This window comes from Corylus avellana, chromosome ca4 (assembly GCF_901000735.1).
Source record: "Corylus avellana chromosome ca4, CavTom2PMs-1.0".
Taxonomy (NCBI): domain Eukaryota; kingdom Viridiplantae; phylum Streptophyta; class Magnoliopsida; order Fagales; family Betulaceae; genus Corylus; species Corylus avellana.
This window is the reverse complement of record NC_081544.1, coordinates 33,880,072-33,905,311: the sequence shown is the minus strand read 5'-3', so window position 1 is coordinate 33,905,311 and position 25,240 is coordinate 33,880,072. Positions and strand designations below refer to the sequence as shown.

Below are 25,240 nucleotides of genomic sequence, written 5' to 3'. Positions count from 1 at the left end.
AGGAAAGTACCGAGCAGCTAAATCCAGAAGAAGATGATGTGACATTTTTCCTCTGTTTTCACGGATTTTTACTTCTTCGCGTCTGCTTGGCTTCTTCTTTGAGAAAGCCAGTGACGACCCAGAAATAGAATCCATTTGCTAAGCTTCTCCTAGTAACGCAACGTTTAATGGTTTCTTTGACAACTTTTCTTCCAAATTGGGTTGCAGTAACTTTCTTCGACCCGTTTATAAAAATAACATGCGTCCATTTTTTTAATACATGTATATCTCATATATTCAAATGACGTATATCATTTTTATAGGTTGAGTTGAAAAAATTTATTTCAACTCAGTTTGGAAGAAAATTCTATTCATGCTTTTATATGAAGAGAGTGACCCTTTCGCAATCGTGGATTCAGATCGTCAAAATATTCTCTCAACTATAATTTGTTAATTTCTTTTTTCACTTGTGTCGGGTTTACAAGTGTAAAAAATTGTCTAATTCTAAATATCGCGTGTGTGTCGAGTTAGACAATAATGAGGTATGAGTATAAAACTATATATATAAATTATAACCCAATATATTTAACTAAATAAATCAAACTTCTCGCAAATTTCATAGAACTTGTGAACTGAGTAAAAAATTATCGTTCAAATTGTAGGTCCTTAACTGTGAGTACTAGTTTTTTTGCAAAGAGAATTCGTAAACGACCTGTAGCATAAATGTATTTGCTAATTGAATCCTTAAACGCTACGTTTTTGTTTCTTATCTTATCCAATCCAATATCAATCTCGAGGGAATCCCAACCACGTTCTCTCTCAGTCTGCGGCACTAAACTATGTCTTCCCAATCCTTTTCAATTCGTCTCTTTTGGAAGCATACATCTCTAAAACCACACTGTCAGCAAAGAGCTAGTTGCAATGGCACAAATGGCAGAGAAGGACGTGAACACCGCGAGAAGAAGATTGGCCTCCGTTTCCAACCATCTCGTTCCGGTTCATTTGCCTCCCAACTGCGGTTCCATCGGGTTGCGAAACGCGTCGATGAACGATAGCTACCATCGGATACATGGTGCGGTTCCGACTCACGAAGCTGTCTGGGAAATCGCCTGCGATGAATGCGGCAAGGAGTTTCAGTTCACCGACATTATCTACGAGAAGGCCGTTGGCGAAGGCATCGCAAAGGTCTGCTTTTCACCGAGCTTTGCATTTTGATCATGATTCATGATCCTCTGCTTTTCTGTTTTCTTGTAGATTACGATCAATAGGCCAGAGAGGCGAAATGCGTTCCGGCCGCTGACAATTAAGGAACTTATTTGCGCATTCAATGATGCGAGGGATGATAGCTCAGTAGGAGTCATCATTCTTACGGGGAAGGTATCTAACTTTCTTGCATCAAATTATCTTTGGCATGCTAGCACTCTAAATTAAAGCCGCTGTGTTCATCAAATTTTTTTATGCTTGTTGCCTCATATAATTGTCTAATATATAATGAATTCATTCAAAAAACTGAGCAATCTATCAATTCTGGTGTCTGTCCGTTTGTAAGTTCTGCAACTATTTGATTCTATTGGGCTTTGCTATACAAACAGAAATCTTTAACTCCCTTTCTAGCCCTGTGACATGGTTAAATTTAGTGCCCTATAATGGGGCTGCTGTAACACTCCAGTCCCACATTGAAAAGTGAAATAGTCTCTATAGAGTGATGGATTATAAAGGCATTCATAGGTGTTAAGTCTCACATTGGTTGCTTACTAGATTAGACTTTATAAGCGATTACAGGGAGCTTCAACTACAACTTGATTAGTCTCTTTGAGGTGAAACTACATACGTGACTAACACTTTTCCGAAGTAGTTCATGTGGTCCATTTGGAGAATAAAAGTGGGAATATATATATATATAAAGTTACTAATCTGATAGTCATCAAGCCTCTATTCTTGATCTGCAAATTAATTCTTTTTTAAACTTAATATGATGCGACCTTGATTTTTCCTTTTCTGTTGTCTGTGTTGGGGAAGGGCGGCTGTTCATCAAGATGAAATATTTGATTATATGTGTGAAAATTTTGGGTCATGAGAAAGGCTACTCACCTATCCGGCAAGGAAATTAACTATTGAATCCTATGTCTGTGGAGCCTGTATTTAATTGTTGTTGTTGCCAATTAAATGTTAATAGGGAACCAAGGCGTTTTGTAGTGGCGGTGACCAGGCACTGAGAACTACAGATGGTTATGCTGATCATGAAAATTTTGGTCGGCTTAATGTTTTAGACCTGCAGGTGTGTGGTTTATCATAAATAATTTATCTATTTTCTGTATTTAGTTCTTGCATCGGTTCCCAAACCAAAAGTTGGTGAAGCATGAATCTGCACAATGTCCCCTAAATTTCTTCTGATTGCGACGTTTGAGCCTTGAAAAAAACATCAAATGCCTCATAGTTGGTTCCTCATAAATCTTCTAATTTGGTTGTTTTTCTGTTCTTTTATTTTGTTAATTATTACCAGGTACAGATTCGTCGTCTTCCAAAGCCAGTGATAGCAATGGTATACTCTTCTTAAGCCCACCTTGCATCTAGTCTTGGTGCTCATGATCTCATGGACTTCCGGTGTACTGAGTTATATATTTTCTCTATCAATAGGTGGCGGGTTATGCCGTCGGTGGAGGACATGTATTACACATGGTCTGCGATCTAACCATTGCAGCAGATAATGCTATTTTTGGTCAAACTGGTCCTAAGGTAGTTTTATCCTTTTCCTTGTTTTTTGAGATCTAGATTGTTGGTTGAAGTTTTAAATAATTGTAATAATATGTAAATGGAAGAGAGTATAGCGGAAGAAGAGGAAGAAAAGACACAAAGATTTTCGGGTGGTTTGGCCTTTAGAGACAATCAAATCCTAGAAATGCCCTCTTTTTGTCTTCAATGTCTTTACAATACAAATGACCCATTTTTATAGGTGAAATGTGGTAGGTAGAGTAAATATAAACAAGATAATCAAATCCTAGAAATTTTATTACAATCAACCAACTATAGTAAATCCTATATTCTAACAGAAGTGTGCTAACATGTCATCAAATCTAATCTCACAAGTCCATTTTCTCCTTTATACACCACCAAATTTCATCTAATCTTTGGTAAATAACTTCTGTTCTGATGCTGTGCTCCTTATAGCATTGTTAAAATTATAGTCTTGCATTGCATATATGGCAGGTTGGAAGCTTTGATGCTGGTTATGGAAGTTCCATCATGTCCCGTTTGGTAAGACATTAAAGGTGAAACATGCCTCATATTCTGTATGATCCAGCTATCACATTACTCTCTTTGATTATTACACGGTCACCGGGGTCTACTTGAAATGTGGTGGCTTTTGTTAAACAGATTGGCCCTAAAAAAGCGCGTGAAATGTGGTTTTTGGCAAGGTTCTACACAGCTTCTGAAGCAGAGAAAATGGGACTCGTAAACACTGTTGTACCGGTGAGTTCATTTTCCAGTCTAGGAGAATCTCAACATTGTTGAGGCAGAACATCAGTACATAAACAGTACAATGCTTCTCCCTCCGTCTCTCTCTTGAGCTAGGAGTCTATGAACATGAATATCTTCATGGTTTTCTTTTATAACGCATGTGGGAAGCTGAAACTTGCAGAAAGCAAAATCATGTTGTCATTTCAATCAATAAACACAGTTATGTTCAGAATTTTCTACTTGTTTTTTTTTTTTTTTTTCTTCAGCTAGAGAGTTTAGAGCAAGAAACAATTCAATGGAGCCGAGAGATCCTAAGAAACAGCCCAACTGCAATTCGGGTGCTCAAGTCAGCTCTAAATGCAGTTGATGATGGCCATGCTGGGCTCCAGGTACTCCAAATATCCATTCATCAAGTTAGTGCAATTGCCTGAGTGGTGTTATAGCCACATTAGCCTATTGCTTAACATAAGTGTCCAGCTACTTGAGTCTAGGGTGGCAATTCGTGTTCGAGTGTTAAAATCAAATTGTATTGAGGCATGAATATAAAACTATATATATCAATATTAACACAATTCATTTAATTAAACGAGTCAAATTCCATATCATAACTCGTTAATTTTGTATCGAGTTCATGAGTCATGCAAGAAAGTGTCACCCTTATTGTAATGTTAGTACTCTGCTCTTTCTCTTTCTTGTTTCCCTTGTATATCCGTACTTTTCAACTAATTTGTTCTTCTGGTGCAGGAACTTGGTGGTAATGCTACGCTCATATTTTATGGCACTGACGAAGGTAACGAGGGAAAGACAGCATATATGCAACGTAGACGCCCGAATTTCTCAAAATTTCCTCGGCGACCTTAATGTTGTACAATTCCTTTTCTTAGTTGCAGATCATGCCATTTGGGAAGTAATTTGAGATCATGCCTTGTAGTTCTCTGCATGTTTTATTTTGTGGTCGGTACTGATTTTTCTTGTAATTAAAGAGATGAACCTCCATGGCTCCATTCAAACAAAAGGTCAAGACTATGGCAAGATAATTCTTTTCAAAACTATCATTTGTATGTTTCTTTTTTCTCAACAAATAATGAGAAAAAAAATATTGGGGAATTTGTATGGTCCTACCGCGACGCTGCCAAAAGATGGCTGCCGGATCTGTATGGCAGCCTTGTGATGACAGCATGTCAATCTCATTTTTTTAAGGACATAAATTTTTTCTAAATTAAATGGGAGGAAGCCGGTCTAATAATCTGCCATGTGTCTTTTTAACACGTGAAAGTCACCTATCTTTTTTTATAAGGACATAAATTTTCTCTAAATTAGATGGGAGGAAGATTTCTCCAACCAGTCTAATAATTTGCCATGTGTCTTTTTAACATGTAAAAGTCACTTATCTTTTTTTAATATACTTAACTGAGTCTAACGTCGTTAACTCATTTCTTCTTTTACCAAATGAAATTATTTTTCAGGGTTAGATCAGCCTTGTTACCCATGGAAGGGGTGGCATAAGTGCCTTGTGGTTCCTCGTGCGATGGTTGGTGGGGTGGATCTCTCCACTACTATTCTTTTTTTAAAAAAAAAATTTTAAAAACGTAATTTATTTTTAAAATAATGCTCATTTAACATGGGAGACATTTATTAAATTGTGAAATGATTTGACGTGTGACACCCTTAAATTATTAAATGGAACGTTTATAAGACGACCACAAATATACATTTGCAAAACAAAATGTCTATTGATAACAAGGCAAAAGATATGCACTTTAAAAATAAAAAATAAAAAATTAACCCTATACAAAAACCAATTCCCATGCATTGAGCAAGTTAGTCTAATTCGACAAGAAAAATGTTGCCTCGAAAGCTTGAAAAAAGAACCGGATTGTTCCAAAAACTTTTGTAGAGACGATATTATGATGTTGAGGCGACAAATAGGCGAAGGATAAACGAATCGGTCCTCTTGACCACTTGTCGCTTAATTCTCACGACAAATGTTACATAATTCAAAATCTCTGTAATCGACTGTTCCTTCGACTCAAATTTGAATTTGACGCGAAAGGAATGTGCGATTAATGCGTGTCGTTTGGAATTTAGATCAAACACGGTACCCAATTACTCTATTTGATTATAGGAACGACTAGTTCCTCGATACAGAGTTCCACGCAAACCCTAACTATGATTTTCAGAACTCACAGCTTCTGAACACTATCGTAAGAAGAAGAATTGGAAAATATGAGCGGGAACGAGTTCCGGTTCTTCTTGTCCTGCGACATCAATCTCCCAGTGACCTTTCGCATCGAGAGGTTGGAGGGCAATTTGCCACCTAACAAGTCCCCCAATTCAGGTAACTTATTCTTCTTCTTCTTCTATAATTCCATCTCGAACTTTCTGTTTGATTACCCAGAAAATTCATTAAAGCTTCCAGGATTGTGTACTGCTGTTCTTCGATTTTTTTATTTTTATTTATTTCCTGTTTTTAATGTTGGAATGCGTAGGATTGTCTAAAACAACGATTGGGGCTAATGGAGACGTTATCCTTCTATGTGCTTTGAATTATGCGCTTCCAATTAATTAAATTTTGTTTTCTATGTGCTTTATTTGAACTTAAAGTTGTGCAAGTCTGGTAAGCCCGATGGTGCTGGAACGAAGAAATGGAAAACTGGGTAGGCCAAAAAATTTATTCAGGAAGTTTATGGAATGAGAATCTCTAACTGGGATACATGGCAAAATCAATAAGCCTGGTGTTTATACTGTGTAATCATTGATATCACTTTACAAATTTCTGTGCAACTTTTTGGCAATGTTACTTTTAGCTTTTCATTTGAGTTGTCAACATAATTGTTCTAAATTTTTTCCCCGAATAAGTGATACTGACTTCTTATCATCTGTAGTTTTACTAGATAAATCTGTGGAAAATGCTATAAATCAGTGATACGTGAGCCATGCGGTAAATTTTGTATGCTCATTAAACCTTTAAGTTAAACTGCGTCCTATTCAATTTTACTGCAGAAATCGATTCCACAACAGAGGAGAGAAAAGCAGAGCTATATGTTGAGTGCGCATTGTACATTGATGGCACTCCATTTGGCCTTCCTACGAGAACAAGGTCTTACTTGAATTCTTTTTATGCGCTCTATTTTCAGGAATAAAGAGCTTTTCAATTTTGTTGTATGACCTGAATCAGCTGGCCGGATGTGGACAGCAGACACACACAGCCATGCACACAAACACACACATGAATGCTCATGTCAAATGTTTTAAAATATCTTTCTTCTCTCTTCGCCTTTCGCCCGTCAAAGTGAGTTTCGCCGCATTGTCTGTATTTCAGAACTTCTGTTTACTGGACTGTTGATTTCGCAACTTCTGATTTCCTATATTATTTAGGCAGTTCGAAATAGGTAGGATGCAAGATCTCACGGGCCTTAAAAACTTTTCTCTTGAAGGATTTCTTGTATTTTGATAATTCTTTGCTTATTTTTCTTTTCACATTTGAATCATGATATTGCTGTATTCTATCGATTGACTTTTATTGTGGCTTTTTTATATTAGTGCTATTGCTGTCTTATATCAGTTGAAATGTATTTTTTGTGCCAGGTTGGAATCTACCGGACCACCATATTGTTGGAATGAATTCATAACATTGAGTACTAAATATCGAGACTTAACTGTTCACTCGCAACTTGCTTTGACAGTAAGTGGGAAATCATCTACTTATGTAATTGGTACTTCCAAGCTGTCGTTGTATAAAGTCTAGGAACTTGCCTATCAACATGCTCCTTTCAGTCTCATTTAGCCATCCTAAAGAATTCAGGCCCAGACATTGTTCAATTTAGTTGTTGGGTTCAGCCTTTACCTGGAATATTTTGTTCCATTGTTTAGCAATTACTAGGGTGAAGAAATGTCTTTTATTGGTGGTAAAGGTTGATATTTTTTGTTGATATATGGCACTTTTTTTGTTTTTTTTTGTCTACTATCTTCTGTGGTTCTACACAGTGCTCGGACTTTTGTTGTTCTACATTTCCGTCATAGCGTAGGCAGTTATATATCTGGTTTATTGTGTTTTTTCATAATCAATAAGTGTCTTTATTTTTTTATCAAGTTCCTTGAGGCTGAGCTTTTATCCTCATTCTTACTGGAAAAAAATAGGTTTGGGATGTTTCATGTGGGAAAGACGAGGGGTTGATTGGTGGAGCAACAATTCTTCTCTTTAATGGCAAAAAGCAACTCAAAACAGGGAAGCAAAAGCTTAGGCTTTGGCCAGGAAAAGAAGCAGATGGGTCATTTCCTACAACTACTCCTGGAAAGGTTTTCCTACCATTTTATTAGCAATTAAAATATATGATCTTTTAAGCTCTTTGCCTTGGCAGTTTTATTGAATGATAGATCCTTTTCTCTATACTTGGTTTATCGTCCTATAGGTGCCGCAGCATGAGTGTGGGGAGTTGGAGCGCTTGGAAAAGCTTGCGAATAAGTATGAGAGGGGACAGATTCAACGTGTCGATTGGCTGGACCGCCTCACATTTAAAGCTATGGACAAAATCAAGGAACGTGAAAGCTCTAAAAATGGAAGTTCTCATTTGTATGTGGTTGTTGATTTCTGTAGCTTTGAACATCGAGTTGTTTTCCAGGTACTGCCAGTCTGCAGTTTATAAATTTATTTAGCATCTCATTGGTTCAATTAGTTTTGACATGGCAAACTGCATTGAATATCTTTGCAGTTTTTGTATATTTTATATTTTTACATGTATCAGGTAGTTCTATGTTTTTCTAATAGGATCACTCTGAGTTGGTTTTACTTTTAATTTTTTTTCTTCATCTTTTATATTATTGTGTTAGCATTACTATGGCAATTGAAGAGATGATGATTCTAAAGCAAACAAGCTTGAGAGGGTCTTGGTCATTTACCTAATTATGCTTGTCTTTAATTCCGCAAGCACTTAAGTAGGTATTATAAACATTTAGGCACTTGTGAATTCGATCTTGAATGTTATCATATCTTGAAATGAATACTAGTTTTTACTTGTGGTACTTTGTTGAAATAACGCTTATTGGATTTATTTGATCCAAAATTTATACATGATAGCAACTTTCATTTGGATTTTGTTTTTGGTTAGGAGTAAATTATTATTTTTTTGTTGGAAATGTAGGAATCAGGAGCAAACTTCTTATTACCGTCTCCTATAACTTCAACAAATGAATTTGTTACTGTCTGGGACCCAGAAGTTGGAAAGATAAATCCCTCTGAGCACAAGCAATTAAAGCTTGCAAGGAGTTTAACCCGTGGTATTATTGACAGGGATCTCAAACCAAGCAATAATGAGAGAAAGTAAGCTTGAAATTCTTACATTAAGATTCAGTTAAATCTATTCTTGGATTAATCTGAAATTTTTTTTGATAAGTATTTGTTTTTGTTTCCCTTTTCTCAATATCCTCCATGGTCATTTTATGTTGAGCGTCTCACTCACACCATGATGGAACACAGTTTGGCTGCTGCAATAACAATATATTTTATTTGTCATTGAATCTAATAGCTCCGAAGTCCAAAGTGAATCATGATTGCTATGTAGCAGAAATTCGTTTGCAATAATGTTTCTATTGTAGGAAACCTTAGGTAATCATAATTGTGAATATCTTCATCAATTCTTAAAAATTTGAGAGGATTATATTAAAAGCTGTTTGTTTGCGGGTTTCGTCTTTAAGGTGGATTGATGTACTTAAACATACAGAAAAGTTTAAATAGAGAATTTTCTGTATGTTTAAGTACTTTCATGAAGTTATCATAGTTTTGAGATTATATTTGTCTTTTTTTAAACACATTCTGAATAATTTCATATTTTGAGCATGTTAGTTAGCTATGTACAGGTTTTCGATTTGTGATGCGCCTGACATTTTTAATATTGAGAAAAGGTCTGGAATTATTATTCTTGTTTGAAATTTAGGTTCAGAGTCTGCAATTGGTCCTTAGAGCTCCAAATTCTCTGGCCTGGTTCTGACTTTAGATTAATATGTGGAGTAATATACTCCTGAACAAATACCTCTCCAAGTGAAAGCAACCAAGAGTCATGCCTGCTTGGAATGCATTCAGTGTTTATGTAAAGGTAAACTTAATTGCAAAAAGTAGAAGGTATTTTTGCTTGAGGCATTGAATTAAAAAGGAAAAAGAAATAGATTTAAAATGTAATACATGCTATGTGAATGGATGTTTCTGCAAAATTAATGATTTTGTATTTTGCTGTAGTTTTGTGTTTAAAGCACATTATATTTGGTGAAATCTGAATGATCTTGTATCTTGCTGGAGCTACATTTGGATTTCTCTCTCTCTCTCTCTCTCTCTCTCCTAATAACATCATTTGGGCTGTTGATATATTTTACTTTCAAAATCTCTGCCATATCATTTTATTGTTTATTGGGTCTAAAGAGGTTGGAGTTATATCATTTTCCATACTCCTTTTGTTGAAAGGTCAATACAAAGAATATTAAAATACCCACCGACAAGGACTTTGAATGGAGATGAGAGGCAACTACTTTGGAAATTCCGTTTCTCATTGATGACTGAGAAAAGGGCTCTCACAAAGTTTCTCCGATGTGTTGAATGGAGTGATATTCAGGTACGCCCTCTTTTCTCTTCTATTCAGTCTTCTTCCTCCTAAGCATCCGCTTTTGAACCATATTACTGGAGTATCACACCTTTCTTTTACTTATTATTTTCCCTTTTTTCTGTTCCATCTTTTCCTCGTGTTTATCCTATATTGTATAATTGACCCTTGCGAGTATTTCAGCCTTGTCCCCCCACTCACGAGGGGTATAAAGTAGGGATTGGGTGGTGGGGGGCTGAATGGTGATGATGCTGCATTGGAAGCCATAGATCTTTGTTTTGAATGTGATACCTTCTTGTTAACACAGTGAGACCTTTTAGTTACATCTAAGTTTTAGAAACATAAATTTATGGCAAAACCAAAGGTTATATAAATAAAAAAAGTTCTGTGTAGAAAGAAAAATCCCAAATGCAGTGTTTTTGAAGTTGCAATAATTTGAAACCATTGTCATTATCATCATCATCTCTTGAATTCACCATGCACCTGCAAACCTTTACCAGGAAAGGTGAACTGCTAAAGCAAATAGGATTGATGCTAGCCTACCCCTTGGGCAAGTCAGTTGGAATATCTTAGAGCTTTTAGCTACATTTTTGTGTGAAACCCTTCTGGTTTAGAAGCCATAATCGGAGTGGCACTTTGTTCTTTGGGAGAAGATGTGAAAACTAAATACTGAAAGACCTCATAAGCAGGAATTATGTACATTTCTATTCTGTGGACAACTTATTACTAGAAATATTGCATCCTCAAATATCTAAACACATAAAACCTCTGAATGCGACTGTAAATAGAAACACTGATGGAAATACTCATTTTCAGTTGAATTTCCTAACATGGACTTTCTTCCTTTACACATTAGTTAAAAATCAACAGTACAGGAAAGTTGAACCACCCAAGCAGGGACTCATTCTGACTTTTTTCATGAAGAAAAACATTTTTATTATCTCACCTTAGTTTCAAGTGGATTTTAGACTATCACTGCCTATGTGCAATTGATGCAAGGAATTTGTGCTAGAGCTTATGCTCCTACATGCCTTGATTTATAGGTGTCCCCCATTTTTTTTTATAAGCAAGGTGTCCCGTTTTTGAAGGTATTACCTTGGGGATTGCATAGGTCTTGTGCTATGGACACAAAATGGGACTTGGAACATGGTGTGCTAGGTTTAGAGTTCTCCAGTGCTCATTATGGAGTTCTCCGGAGTGGGGTTAACCTTTTGCCTTCCCGTGTTTTCATGTTTTCCAGTAGTTTCATTTATGGTTATGTTGTTTGTTTCATTTGCTTTTTTCTTTGGTCAAAAGGCTACACAGTAGGGGGAAGCTCCCCCTACCCATTGCCTGTATATGGCTAATAAAGATAGGATAGAATTCCAGGTCTCAGGTACTGAACTTTTGATGTTGTCTACATGTGTTGCTGTTATTTTTCATTGAGAAAATCTGCTTTTTAATTATGGGCGTTGCATTTTTCATTCAATTATCAGTCATTTATTTGTTTTTAGCATAATAGAAACTTATGCGTAGATTTTATATATATATCTCATTAACAAATTTTAGTATAAATTATGTACCAGGCTAGATTTCTGTTGTGGTATGCTATTTATTACCTTATAATTGCTCTTTCCCTAGTTCATGCTACATTTTATCTTAAAGGAGCAAGTTGGATGAGTTTTTTTCTTTTTCTTTTTCCCCCCGGATGAGCCAATTTTGTTCTAACCAAACAGAACATAGTACAAGCTGTGTAAAATAGCTGCTACGCATATCAAAATTAAACTAAAAATAAGTACAAAGTACTAAAAGATTTAGATAGATTTAAAAGATTCTTCTGCTGATGTATCTGCAGGAAGCAAAACAGGCATTAGAGTTGATGGGTAGGTGGCAAATGATTGATGTCTGCGATGCGCTGGAGCTTCTGTCTCCTGTTTTTGAAAGTGAAGAGGTAGGGCTATGAAAGATAAGGCCTTTGTTTAATAATTTTCTCAGTGACTCTCAAAGAAATCATACATCTCTGTGTGCGTCAATGGCTTCATGCACATACATGTTAGTGATTTCCTTTGGCTGCTTCAACTGATATTTTAAAGGGGTTAGTTCTGATTGATGTTACCTCGTCACCCATTTTACCAATGGTCTCATAGAAATCTTACCTTTTAAGAAAAGAAGAATTAGATGTAATATTCCATTATTGACATTTGTAGGTAATATTTAAGTCGTTTTATTTTTAAAAAATAATCCTTAATTGTAATCTCTCTTCACAGGTGCGTGCATATGCTGTTAGTGTTCTTGAAAGAGCTGATGATGAAGAGCTTCTGTGTTATTTGCTTCAACTGGTTCAGGCTCTTCGGTTTGAGCGCTCTGATAAATCTCGCCTTTCTCATTTCCTTGTGGAACGTGGTATGCATTGTGATTGTACATGTATACTTTGTGTGTGTGTGTGAATACATTTTCAAGTGCTACATATAGCAGTTAAGTTGTTGGTGGCATCTGAGAGTCCCCATGAACTTTGACAGCATTGCGCAATATTGAGTTTGCTAGCTTTCTTCGCTGGTATGTTGCTGTGGAACTTTATGATCCAACGTACGCCAAGCGTTTCTATTGTACCTACGAGATTCTGGAAGAGAATATGATGAAGGTTTGAGATCATAAACTTTCATTACCTTAGTGCAATGTCTATTTTGATCAGGATAAATATCATATCATTTATTATTTTTGTTTTCAAGGTATTTTTTTATATCTGTATCTGCGGCTAGATGACAAACTGCTTGTAAATCCTCCTTTGTGCATTCGGCCCTGAACAACTTACAATATTTAAAACATGAAATATCTTCCTTTAATTACATCTGCTTCTTCTAGCATATAGGAATACAGAAAGATAGAAGTTGAAGATATTCATTTAATGAGAGTGTTCATTGTCATATATGATTATTGTAACATTGAACATTATTCTCTATTAAATGCAACTGAGCAATGAAAATTGTATTATCTTAATATATTTCCGTCACATTAAGCTTGATGGTATGAAATGAATGTCTTCGTGGTGTTGAAATTGCTTAATTGGGTACTTACCTCTGCATTCATATAATTACATCCACGTTATAACAGTTGGCAGGAGGTGTAAGTGGAGATGAAGATGGATTTAAATTGTGGCAAAGTCTGGTGCGTCAAACAGAATTAACTGCCCAATTGTGTTCAATTATGAGAGATGTAAAAAATGTTCGTGGTAATACTCAGAAGAAGATTGAAAAGCTTAGACAGCTGCTTTCTGGTCTTCTTAGTGAACTTACCTATTTTGAAGAGGTATTTCTTTGATTTTAAGATCCTTTGCATGTTGTTCTAACTCATCTCTTAATCTATTGAGGGCTTAGCTAATGTTGTCAAAGGCGAGCGAGGCAAGCCAAGGTGCCTCTGAAGCCTTGAGGCAAGGGACCTTCAGTGAGGCACTTGCCTTTAGCACTTAGGCAAGCACCCTGCATAAAGTTCTAGCCCCTTTTTAAAATTTCCAATTTTTTAAGTGATGGGGGCAGTAAGGAAATGGTTGTATTTAAGTTATTTATTTATTTATTTAATTCTAGGATTTAGTGGTAATGTAATTGGAATTTTTAAGTATGGGCTGTACTTATGGACCGTGGTTCTTGTTGAGTTTTATACATTATTAGGTTTTATCCGTGGGTCTTATTTGTTATTTATCTGGGATTAGTAGTTGGAGCACATAGAGTCCAAATCTTGTTAGGATTAGCTTTAGTTTTCAATAAATATGGATGTAACATTTTTGATTTAGGGGAGAACAAGTCTATGAGAATTTTCGGTAAATATTAGTCTTGAGGATTGTGTATGGCAACACTATCTAAGTTGTGATGCTGGGGAACCCTAGGTGTGATGCTTAGGCTTATCTATCTTCTCTCCTTTCTATTTTCTTTTGATTTTTTTAGAAATTTTCCATCAAATTCCAGCCAAAACTAGATCTGAATTTAGACCTCGTTTTCCCTAAAACCCTAAGCTTTAAAACCTTAAACCAACCACCCATCCCTTAAAAGCTCACAAATGACAACAAAAGCCAATCGCTATTCCCGGGTTTACTGTTCACAGCCAGGATCAGCCACTCAAACCATAAGTTTTTTACTTCGTTTCAAGTGGTAAGGACTTAGGTCTTGGTGGCATTCTATCAAATCTAAGGTTCGAATCCTTTTGGGGGAAAACAATTCCTTCGACGAAGTCGGAGTATTACCCGATTTGTGTGGAGGGGGCGCTTTACACAGGTCCGAAGTTTACCTAACATGGGTAGGTACACAAAGTGGCCCTGTCTTGGAAGGGTTCCTCATCATTAAAAAAAAAAAACAAAAACAAAAAAGTTTTTCACTTCATTTCATGTATGGTAGAAACCTTTATATTCCCAAATTTTTTTAGTTTTTTCCCATCAAAATCCTAGCCCTAGCTATCCTAAACCCTACAAACCTCTACTGCAAATAAACCCTGGGTAGGTGAAAGGTGCAATTGAAAAAAAAGAAGAAGCAAATTACTTGATAGACCAGCTTCTATCCATTAGGAACAAACTTTATTATAATATTTCAATGTGGTAAATACATATAATTTGAGTTCACAATATGTATACTCTCTCATTTTAGAACTTGGTGCCTTACTTTCACTCAGGTAAGCGTCTTTTTTGGCACCTCACGCTTTGAGCCATAGAAGGCCTTGGTACCTTGAGGTTGCCTTTTGCCTTTGACAACATTGGTCTTAATCAACATCTTTCTATTGTATCCTGTTAATTCTTGACAGCTGCTCAACTTTGTTAGGCTGTTATAGTAAATGTGTTGGTCTGTCACTTTTGTAGCCAATACGATCACCACTGGCTCCAAATGTTCTCATCACCGGGATCGTCCCATCTGAGTCATCAATATTCAAAAGTGCATTGCATCCCTTGCGCCTAACTTTCCGATCAGAAAATGGCGGAAGTTGCAAAATCATATTTAAAAAGGGAGATGATATTCGGCAAGACCAATTGGTAGCTATTAAATATTCTCTCTCTCTCTCTCTCTCTCTCTCTCTCTCACACACACACACACAAAGACAAACTGACTTAGGTTATATGGATATCTGGTTCCTGTAGGTTGTTCAAATGGTATCACTCATGGATCGATTGCTTAAATTGGAAAATCTTGATCTGCACCTAACTCCATATAAGGTGCTAGCAACTGGGCAAGATGAAGGCATGTTGGAATTCATACCATCCCGTTCTTTAGCACAGGTATTATATCCTTTGGAGATGCTTCAGTTTTGCAAGAAGTGCTGACACTGTGTACAATTACCATTTACTTTGTATAAATTGCTGACATCAACAGAAAATTGATGCCATTCTTAAGTCAGTAGTCTCTATTATATCTGCTAGTCTTGCAAACCTCCGCATATTTTGTAACCATGTCATTAATCAGAGGAAAGATCCAGGGCATTTGGACCACTAGATTTAAATGGTTGAGGCTGAAGCATGATGATCAGCCCCAATATCCTTCGCCTCTTGAATAAAAGACTATTAGATTACATAATTATATACATACTGACATATATAAAGCAATTTATGATTGATCCAACAATCCTTATGAAGACAAGTCAAAGGTTGAAAGAAAGTTGCATTTACATCAAAATCAAATTATATGAAAATAAATATCTCTATATATGCTTTTGTCTAACAAACAGACTCATGAGCTGCCACCACAGAAAAATGTGTCTGGATATCTATTTCTGTGGAGGAATCTTGAATGCAACCCCAAACTTACCAAAAAGTTACTAGTGTTGAGTGTCATTTGGATGATTTTGACGTAAAAAATTTGGACTTGTCACAAGCGGAAGTTCTGGTGCCTAGGTGGTCATGAAGATACTGGTCCCACTACTTGGTTAAAGATTAAGGAAGTGGCTGTGCTTTTAGTGGGCTAGGCCATTGATTTTTTTGGCTTGGTTGTGATCCAAGCATGTGCATATGTTTTACGAATTGTCAATCATTGTACCTGTTATCATTACTTTCTATGTATTTTCTGATGGGTATTTTTGGAAAGCTCAGAGGAAAGTAAGTGGAATCTGAAGACTGCATAAAGTAAATGTATTGTGACATTGGAAATTCAATCGCAAACCCTACCTTTTGTTGATTAGCAAATACATTTGCATTGGTCCTTTTTAGTTGTACTGGTGTCAAATTTTCTGCAATGCACATCTTATGTTATTTATCTAAGATTTGTTATATTTGGTCCTATGTTATCCTCTTTTTATAATGCAAACTTTTTGCAATGGGTTTGTCATATGCGTTCCTTCTGTACCCAGATTATCTTAGAGCAGCGTAGCATTATAAGCTATCTCCAGAAGTTTCATCCGGATGAGCATGGTCCATTTGGCATTACAGCCACCTGCCTTGAAACATTCATAAAAAGCTGTGCTGGCTACTCGGTTATCACTTATATACTGGGTATTGGAGACAGGTGACTATTGATTGTTGTGTTCATCTCAACTATCTAAATATGCATCTTGGTACTTGAATTAGCTTTAAATTTACGTGTTTTAATTTTTTCCCTATATACCTCCCACCTTCTCTTCCTATTCTTTTATAAAAAAGAAAAAGGATAAAAGTAGTGAAAAATGCTTCATCCATTCGAAACATAAAACTCTTTTTCCATTCAAGTTCTCTAGTTTTATTGCTAGACCTGATGCAGTTAATATTACTTGTAAAATATATAAGGTACTTGGACATGTTTTATGTTGCAACATTTGGTTCTGTTTTGGGGAATGCCATGGATAGTTCACCAGGAAAACATGTTGACTTTTCCACTTTTGGGCCAGTTTTGAATATGCCAATTTGAAGTGCCTTTGTTAAGACATTAGTTTCTTTGGTCCATAGGCACCTAGACAACCTTCTCCTCTCAGAAGATGGGCGTCTTTTCCATGTTGATTTTGGTTTCATTCTCGGGCGAGACCCAAAGCCTTTTCCACCGCCAATGAAGCTTTGCAAAGAAATGGTCGTGGCTATGGGTGGTCAAGAAAGGTAAATAGTTTTAACTCTTTGGTGCCCTTGTTTATGTCGTCTTAGCTGGACGAAGTTCCACTTGATTTGTGACATCAGAAGCCCATGGAATGGTGCTGTATAATCAGTATACAAGAAAGCAAATTGTTGATTACTTTTTCCTCCTGCAGTCAATATTATACAAGGTTCAAATCCTATTGTTGTGAGGCATACAACATCCTCCGTAAATCAAGTAACCTTATTTTAAATCTGTTTCATCTAATGGCGGGTTCCAACATTCCTGACATAGCTTCTGATCCTGAAAAAGGCATTTTAAAGGTGAGTTTCTTTATGTTTTTGTTGTGATTTTCAGTCTGGTACATATTTGTATGTGTTTCTTGTTTTAACCAGGATTCTGTTGATGCCATACAGCTTCAGGAGAAGTTCCGCTTAGACTTGGATGATGAAGCTTCCATACATTTTTTCCAGGATCTTATCAATGAGAGTGTTAGTGCACTGTTTCCTCAAATGGTTGAGACTATTCATAGGTGGGCTCAGTACTGGCGCTGATTCCGGACAGAAATTGGGTTTCATAAACACCATAGCAAATAGCCAGGTGATTTCTAGCATCTTCTGTTTCAGTTTGCACTTTTTGCATATTCTTCAAAACAGGTTAACTGGAAATGAACCCATTTTCTGGCATAGTTTCTGACTAGGAGTTGATTTGTATGTTTCGCTGAAAACACAAGCTTCAGCTGAGTTTCACTTGTAACCAAATCATTTGACACCTTTTTTTTTTTTTTTTTATTCTTTTGTTAGGGTTTGAAATTGACTGGTTGGATTTGACAGCTTTGCAGCTGATACTCTGTTTAGACCCTGAAAAGACAAACATAAAGGATAGAAAATATACAGCAATCATCTTCAACATCTATATGGAGCATTATGGGAAATCGCTTCTGTGATTCCTCTGTTCAGTGATTTTGAAGCAATATCTTGGATGCCTTCTTTGGATGAACCATAGTTGTCATGTTGGTTGGAATAAGTCCAAATTCAAATCTTTTCCATGCATTATATCTATATAACAACCAACTAATTTGGATGGTTATATTCTCCTGACCTGTGTCCTCAACTAGTCTACAGCATGTACATATTTAGGTTTTTCCAAATTCTCCCCAATTTTGACTCTTTTACCAAATCTTGACCGTGTCTTTGGTCCCATGTCTTTTGATCATTTTTATGCCGTCTTACCACTCGAATCATGAAGAGAGGTTAAGAGAAACCTTTGCTTTGTTATCTTCACTTTAAAGTTATATAATTACAATGGCTTATTTTTGTCTTCTGGTATCCTGCCAGAGGGGAAGGGGGAGAGGGTGCTGGGTCTGATATTTTTGGTATATAAATTGAACTTCTGAGATTACTTCTTTTTTAAAATTTCAGATTGGCAGCCGCGAACTACCTGTCATACCAAAGGGCGAGAGCAAAAAAAATTGTGTATTATAGATATAACCTTATTGAATTGTGTATAAACTTCGTAATGTTATATATAAATTTCTTTTCTGATTTTGGTTGAATCCATTTTATATATATATATATAGAGAGAGAGACATGTTTCCTTTTCTTCTTGTTCTTGCCGCGATCATACCCAGGGATTTATGGATGGCATTTTAGCTTTCCTGGCCAATATGGCCAAATGACAGGAAAAAGAGAAACTGGTGTTTACTAAAAAGCCCGATAGTTAATAAATTTGCAAATGGTTTTCCAAACAAGAGTTAGCATGCAATGAAGGATAGAGGTGGGAATTTTAGTGCTTTACACTTGTTGAATTTAACTTGATTGCATATTAGGGTTTTTGTTTATCTTTCTCTCCTTGCTTCCAAAAATTTTATAAAACGCGTGTAACGTTTGATTTGAGCCATGCCGGCTATTATATGTCGATATTTTTCTTGGGGCCGGTTAGTTTGGAGTGATCATAATCTTTAACGTTGAGAATTGATACAATTGGAAACCTCCACATACTAAATAGATGAAATAAACCATTCAATAAAAAAAAAAATATTACTCATGATTGTAATAACTATAAGAGTAATGTTATATATTAAATTTTTATTATATTTTGTTGATATAGCACCAACTTTTGAATTTTTTTTTTTATAACCGGGGTTGATTGACGGTTCTGCATGAGCATAGCTGGATAAAAGTATGATTTTAAACATTAATTTAATGCTATATATCATACAAATATCTCGCAAAGTAAACGTTTTAGGTTTAATAATCATTAGATCAACGATTGTTAAAATATATATATATAACTTCTTTTTTTTTTTTTTGACATGTCCACAGAAGGGAAGGGAAAGAGGGAATTCGAATTAGTGACCTTCGCTTCATGAGGCATGGTTCACAGCCGATTGAGCTACCCCTTGAGAATATATATTCAATAACTACTAGATGTTTCAATATCAATTTTGTGAAATATTTATAGAATGTTTAATATGTACCGTTACTATGTTCTAAAGACCTTTTTTAGAGAGGTGATTTACGTTGGCTCTCTCTCTTTCTGATTTAAATTTGTGCTTTTTTAAAAACCTGAGTTTGAATTTGAACCAAAAGTTACTTCTTGTATCAGTATTTTCGGAGTCAAATGACTCTTTCGGTCTTTGACTTGGCCACTACCAAATTCGTCGTGCAGCTCATGTTCTATTTTCCCTGATGTTCCAATAAAAATGCAAGGGCATTCTCGTCACTTAGGAATGGCAAGGGACGGTCCGGTTGCTCTGGTACCTCTCCTCATCATTCGCTTTAATGGCGTGGCTATCACCGATTGGACAGGCAACGTAACACACACTCGTAATATCCACGCACGATCCAGGAGGGTATTCTCGTCATTTTTTAAATCTTGTATCGCAGAAAGCAGTCTGGAGCCACCCCGTGGTTTCCAATTTATATATCCCCTCTAGTTTACGATCCTCACCCTCATATAATATATTTAGCGTTGGTTTGAAGCTTCTCCTTTCTCTCTCGCTCTCTCTTTTCCTCAGCGTATTTAGATCCCTCTGCGAAGCTCTCCGAAGGTAAATCCGAAGCCTCGAATCTTAATCGCTTTTTGTACTTTGATAATCGTAGAAGCTTGATCATTAAAACGATATGCATTTCTTTTCCTAGATTTTTTTAGCCCTTTGGTATGATCTCTTCTGTAATTTGAGAATTGTGAGTTTCATTCGAATTCCGCGGATTCGTATGAATTTGGGGGTTTTGTGATGCATTTTGTTGTTTATGTTTTGGAATTCGGTTGTTTCGTCATGTCTCTCTTCTGATCTGAAGATCCTGTTGCGGAATTCATTTGGATCTGTTGTGTTTAGTGGTGAAAGCGTATTATTTTCCTAGGAATTCATGGTAAAGGAATCGAAATTTCCTTATCGTGCTTGCTGAGGTCCATTTTCATAGAATTTCGGTGTTTCTGTGGTGATGCTTTTACTTTTACCGACGGATCTGTTCGATCTGTCAAGAATAGATGCTCCATATATGTGTGGCTACGAGATTCTCTTTCGAGTAGCTTTCTAGGCTTATTTTGGGATTTATGGGTTAAGATTTGCATCAGGAAATTTTTACCAGCTAATACGTATTGAGTACATTTTCTGATGAAATATTGAAACTGAATCGTGATGAATAATATAATTTATGTTGCTCTATGCATGTATTAATGATGAATTTTAATATGGATATTTGTTAATTGGCGTGTAAATGTGTAGGGATCAACAGCCAGAAAGAGATATGGGGCTGACATTCACGAAACTTTTCAGCCGGCTTTTCGCCAAGAAAGAAATGCGAATTCTGATGGTTGGTCTTGATGCTGCTGGTAAGACTACCATCCTCTACAAGCTCAAGCTTGGTGAGATCGTCACAACCATTCCTACCATTGGTAAGTTCCTGAATGATCACTTTCAGTATTTCATTTTTTGTGAGTTGTATGTACTGTATAACATAATTACATGTAATCAACATGTGATTATTGTTGTGATACAGTGTAGATGCATGGTTTTTCCTTGAATATCAAAAGCGTCATTATTTATTAGTCTTCTTTAGATTGGTAACAACCATAATATATGCTTAAATGGTATTAAAGATCGAACTTTAATCAATTTTTTTAGAGTACTTATATTTTTTATCAATGATGATTAAATTTTATGGTTTGGTTGAAGAGAGAATGTGCTAAACCAATCATTCTATTTGGTGATCCTCATCTAATTATCTTCATGTTTTAGATTTTCATGCTTCCATGTAGTTGACAACATTTATGGTATTGTCTTGGTAAATTTTTATGATGAATTATTGTTATCTAGCAAATATACTTCATTTGCAGGGTTCAATGTAGAGACTGTGGAATATAAGAACATCAGCTTTACTGTCTGGGATGTTGGGGGTCAGGACAAGGTAAGAAGCAATGATCCTTCTTTGATTCTGATATTTTGTTAATTGATTGAATTTTCTGACTATAAATTATGTTGGACTGTGGTTCCTCACTTTTTTCAAAGGCCTGAAATTTGATATTTTTGGATGAAATCACTTTTCTTTTTCTTTTTTTTTTTCCTTATGAAGTTCCCTTATAATGGATAAACAGTGAAGATTTTGTCTTTTACAGATCCGTCCCTTGTGGAGGCACTACTTTCAGAACACCCAGGGTCTTATATTTGTTGTGGACAGCAATGACAGAGACCGTGTTGTTGAGGCTAGGGATGAATTGCATAGGATGCTGAACGAGGTATGTTAGATAGGAGTTAAATCTTATTATGAATTACTTATCAAAAAAAAAAATCTTATTATGATTTGGATTTTAATTGGAGGGAATTTGGAGTGGATATTTTCATAATAAATTAAATGACATGATAAGGATATCATAAGCTTGTTAGTCATTATGGAATCTCTTTTGAATTTGATTCTTTTTTCATTCTTTGCCATTTCATTATGTGTGATCCATCATGGTTTTATTAATTGTGCAGCCTAAATTCCTATAGTATATGTGAAGTTATAACTTGTGGAAGCTTTTATGCTTATGACATGTTATTTGTTTCATTTGGAAGAATTGTGCTTTGACTCTCAAGTAGCATTCATTCGGAGTAAATGTTCTCTGATATGAACTTTTTAATTTCTTGTGGTCTTTTTAGATGTACGGTAAGGAAATATATATGTGTATTATCTCTCATACAATTAAAGTAACGTGTGGAATTAATGAAATACTGTGAACGTGTATAAATTTTGAGAAGTTGCTGCATTTATCAGTTTGCTTTTGATCTACAGTGATTTTTCTGCCAAAAAATAATTGATAGAGAAAGCATTTTTAAAAAAAACTTTTTTATCTGGTGGTATTTGCTATAAAAGCAGGTGCAACATTAATGATCCTTTCTACTTGGCATAAATTGTATATGCCCAGAACATGTTAATTAGAATGCTCAAATGATGTATACCTGATTGATGTTAAGAGTCTATCATGCAGTATTGGCTATAAAGCAGGTTCCAGATTAATGACTTTGCCAAACTTATGTACTATTGCTGAGAAAAAATTTCTTGGAGGGATGAATTTTGTTGTCAAAGATATCTGTCCCTTGTTTGAGTGAAGTTTTCTTTGGCATCGACATTGGAGTCTTCAGAAGCCATTTTTCCATTTTCAGCTTCACTTTCTGTATATGATGGATCAAACTACTAATGTCTATTTCTATTTGGTTTCAGGACGAATTGCGTGATGCAGTGTTGCTTGTATTTGCTAACAAACAAGATCTTCCTAATGCAATGAATGCTGCTGAGATTACTGATAAGCTTGGCCTCCACTCTCTCCGCCAACGCCACTGGTAAACTTTCTTATCATGGTTCAATCCTGTAATTCATAATAATATCTTTTGTCTCCATCATATTTGTCCTAATTGGTTCTAATACGTTCCCTGGTTTTTCAGGTACATCCAGAGCACCTGTGCAACCTCAGGAGAGGGGCTTTATGAGGGGCTGGATTGGCTCTCTAACAACATTGCAAACAAGGTAAATATTGAGACCTAATATCCCCTCTACAAGATATAGTAGGTCAAATATATGTGCTCTAAGCAAACATCGCACTGTAATTTGGTTGGGAGTTATTACTTATCAAAAAAAAAAAAATTGGTTAGGAGTTAACAACATTAAATTGTATACGGGTGGTACACTTTTGTTGATGGTCAAATGTACTACATTGGATTTTAGAGCACGGATGCTTCTTTTTCCATCTTATTGCTCCCAATCCCCTTTGTTTTTATCTTTGAATGGGTAATTATTATCTTTAATTTTTGTTTAAAAAAAAAATTATACGGATATTTTTTGTCTTAATGAAAAAAAAAATTGGGTCATTTTTGTTGGTTTAGGGGTTATATTGACTTTCTTTGGTAGTGTAGGGGAAGATTGACAATAGGGTGGTAATTTGGGAGGTTATGTATGTGTACTTTTGCCTTGTTATTCATTCCATTTTTAATCTTGTTTTCTTCAATTGCAGGCGTGAAGCTCCTGGGGAGTCGTTTTGTGCACGGGAAATTCTGGATGCAGGGGTGAATATTATCTAGTTTTTTTTCTTTTCCGTTCTTTTGAAGACAATTTGATTGTGGCTATGCCTTTTTTCTCCGGGAAATGATCTTTTAATTAGGAACTTTTATGGCCTATAATTTGTAACAGAAAATTGGTATGTTGGATATATATACTTGAGCTTTTTTGTCTGGGGTTGTATTCAATTCTCCTAGCTGTAATCGGAACTAATTTCATTGCAAAGTTCTTGATTGATTTTTATACTTATTATGTTGTTTATTGTTTGTTAATGCACAAAAATTCTTTACTCTTTTGAGTATATTTTTCTTGGAATATTCAAGCATTCTACGTACTAAGAGACCAATACCAGGCAACTCCTCTGGAGATGGGCTTGAAGAAGGTGAGGTGAGGCGTGAGGGGAGGCTGCTCCTCGACAGATGAGGGGCAGCCCACTTGTGTAGAGATGCCGGGCCTTTTTAAAAACAAAAAACAAAAAAAAACAAAATATTGTGATAGACTGTAACCTTATAATAGATTTGAGTCATCAGCTATATAATGTGTTTCGGTGATTGGTAGTGACGTAAATCCATCGGTTTCTATCAAATAACTAATGATAGGTGTTACTCTACGAATCAAATTGGTACAACTGCAAATCACATGACTAAATAAGTAATTTTCTTTAGTTATTCTTATTAGTGATCTCCTTCTGTCCTTTTTTGTCCCCTTGGGAAGCAATTCATCTCTCTTCCCTACCCCTGAATAGGGCTTGTTTGGAAGCTGAAATCGCTGCCAATGGCTTTAGTTCATTCCTGTGCGTGATTTACCAAATTTGCTTGGATACCACTCTTTTTAAGTGATGCCCGAGATCAAGTAGTTATGGAAGATTTGAAATAGGGAGAATAATGCAGCAATGGGTCTTGAAATTTAAATAATATTTTCCCCCTTTTAAATAATATAATATGTAAGCGATCCATACTTGGAGGGATGGTGCCAAGTTACCAAAGGTATTAAGGACGATTATTTGCGCAAAATGGAAGAGTTCTAGTCATAGGAGGATAGCAGCTGACAAGCAATTTCAAATTGATAGTGATGCAATTACCTTTGAATGGGTAATTATTATCTTTCAGTCCAATTTAAAATTGTGTTAGGAGGCGCTGGCCCCTTAAAGTGTCAATTTATTTATTTTCTCATAAAATCTATTAGGGACTGTTGCTTCTAACTTTTTGTGATCGTTTTGTAATCAGAGTACCAACCCCTACTTTTAAGCCCAGCATCCATTGATAATCTAGGTAAAAAAATTTCTAGTTTTTGCCAGCTTCATGATTTTGAATATGTTTGTGGGGGTATGATTTATATTTACTTATACGGAAATCCATGAAAATTTACTTTTGAAAATCGGTTGAAGGCATTTAGTTTAGGAATAGAGTTAGGCTTGGCTTAGGTGAATGGGATAACGAGAAAGGCCCACCCCATTCAGAGAACATTAATTGGGTATATGATCGTGGCTAATCAATGATGATCTTTGTAAAACGAGCTGATCCAAATATTCTCATATGTGGGGGCTTCGGCTAAGTTTGCTTTGTGAAAAATCTTTGTTTTGGTTTTGGGTAATAAGTAATAACCAACACAAAAGATATGTGTATGTCCTGCACGACAAAAACGTTGGGATCAGTCTCACTGGGAATCTGGGATGAGAGGTTCAGCCTAG

The 25,240-nt window shown here is 35.8% G+C and overlaps 3 protein-coding genes across 8 annotated transcripts; all 3 read left to right on the top strand.

The window, feature by feature from the left end:
* Window positions 1-792: 792 nt before the first annotated feature.
* LOC132177569 (1,4-dihydroxy-2-naphthoyl-CoA synthase, peroxisomal) lies at window positions 793-4,488 on the top strand. Of its 2 annotated transcripts, XM_059589942.1 has the most exons (9): window positions 793-1,164; window positions 1,234-1,356; window positions 2,156-2,257; window positions 2,483-2,521; window positions 2,617-2,715; window positions 3,187-3,234; window positions 3,355-3,450; window positions 3,705-3,827; window positions 4,183-4,488. In XM_059589942.1, the coding sequence occupies exons 1-9, from the start codon at window positions 901-903 to the stop codon at window positions 4,297-4,299; spliced, it is 1,011 nt and encodes a 336-aa protein (XP_059445925.1). In that variant the 5' UTR covers window positions 793-900; the 3' UTR covers window positions 4,300-4,488. The 2 variants fall into 2 exon arrangements, with proteins under 2 accessions (XP_059445925.1, XP_059445926.1); XM_059589943.1 differs by lacking the exon at window positions 2,156-2,257.
* Window positions 4,489-5,383: 895 nt separating this feature from the next.
* LOC132177669 (phosphatidylinositol 3-kinase, root isoform) lies at window positions 5,384-18,561 on the top strand. 3 transcript variants are annotated; one of them, XM_059590094.1, is made up of 18 exons: window positions 5,384-5,776; window positions 6,442-6,538; window positions 7,027-7,123; window positions 7,579-7,737; window positions 7,851-8,060; window positions 8,580-8,758; window positions 9,893-10,040; window positions 11,863-11,958; window positions 12,275-12,410; window positions 12,527-12,648; window positions 13,119-13,313; window positions 14,848-15,018; window positions 15,124-15,261; window positions 16,326-16,480; window positions 16,897-17,040; window positions 17,190-17,337; window positions 17,431-17,614; window positions 18,436-18,561. In XM_059590094.1, exons 1-17 carry the CDS (start codon window positions 5,665-5,667, stop codon window positions 17,566-17,568), a joined length of 2,445 nt encoding a protein of 814 aa, XP_059446077.1. In that variant the 5' UTR covers window positions 5,384-5,664; the 3' UTR covers window positions 17,569-17,614; window positions 18,436-18,561. The 3 variants fall into 3 exon arrangements, with proteins under 3 accessions (XP_059446077.1, XP_059446078.1, XP_059446079.1); XM_059590095.1 differs by lacking the exon at window positions 18,436-18,561 and adding an exon at window positions 17,848-18,335; XM_059590096.1 differs by lacking the exon at window positions 18,436-18,561 and adding an exon at window positions 17,818-18,335.
* A 1,378-nt stretch (window positions 18,562-19,939) lies between these two features.
* Window positions 19,940-23,723, top strand: LOC132180115 (ADP-ribosylation factor 2). 3 transcript variants are annotated; one of them, XM_059592972.1, is made up of 7 exons: window positions 19,949-20,066; window positions 20,745-20,914; window positions 21,356-21,426; window positions 21,635-21,754; window positions 22,720-22,838; window positions 22,941-23,022; window positions 23,507-23,723. In XM_059592972.1, exons 2-7 carry the CDS (start codon window positions 20,767-20,769, stop codon window positions 23,510-23,512), a joined length of 546 nt encoding a protein of 181 aa, XP_059448955.1. In that variant the 5' UTR covers window positions 19,949-20,066; window positions 20,745-20,766; the 3' UTR covers window positions 23,513-23,723. The 3 variants fall into 3 exon arrangements, with proteins under 3 accessions (XP_059448954.1, XP_059448953.1, XP_059448955.1); XM_059592971.1 differs by having other exon boundaries at window positions 19,940-20,066; window positions 20,755-20,914; window positions 22,941-23,544; XM_059592970.1 differs by having other exon boundaries at window positions 19,943-20,066; window positions 22,941-23,544.
* Window positions 23,724-25,240: the final 1,517 nt, after the last annotated feature.

Excerpts from the sequence above, each read along its gene's own strand:
- LOC132177569 (XM_059589942.1), top strand. The coding sequence starts at position 901 with ATGGCACAAATGGCAGAGAAGGACGTGAACACCGCGAGAAGAAGATTG. Across the intron at positions 1,357-2,155 it reads TCATCATTCTTACGGGGAAG|GGAACCAAGGCGTTTTGTAG; the intron begins GTATCTAACTTT and ends AAATGTTAATAG. Across the intron at positions 2,258-2,482 it reads TTAATGTTTTAGACCTGCAG|GTACAGATTCGTCGTCTTCC; the intron begins GTGTGTGGTTTA and ends AATTATTACCAG.
- LOC132177669 (XM_059590094.1), top strand. The coding sequence starts at position 5,665 with ATGAGCGGGAACGAGTTCCGGTTCTTCTTGTCCTGCGACATCAATCTC. Across the intron at positions 8,061-8,579 it reads AACATCGAGTTGTTTTCCAG|GAATCAGGAGCAAACTTCTT; the intron begins GTACTGCCAGTC and ends TTGGAAATGTAG. Across the intron at positions 16,481-16,896 it reads ATACTGGGTATTGGAGACAG|GCACCTAGACAACCTTCTCC; the intron begins GTGACTATTGAT and ends TTTGGTCCATAG.
- LOC132180115 (XM_059592971.1), top strand. The coding sequence starts at position 20,767 with ATGGGGCTGACATTCACGAAACTTTTCAGCCGGCTTTTCGCCAAGAAA. Across the intron at positions 20,915-21,355 it reads CACAACCATTCCTACCATTG|GGTTCAATGTAGAGACTGTG; the intron begins GTAAGTTCCTGA and ends CTTCATTTGCAG. Across the intron at positions 21,755-22,719 it reads TGCATAGGATGCTGAACGAG|GACGAATTGCGTGATGCAGT; the intron begins GTATGTTAGATA and ends ATTTGGTTTCAG.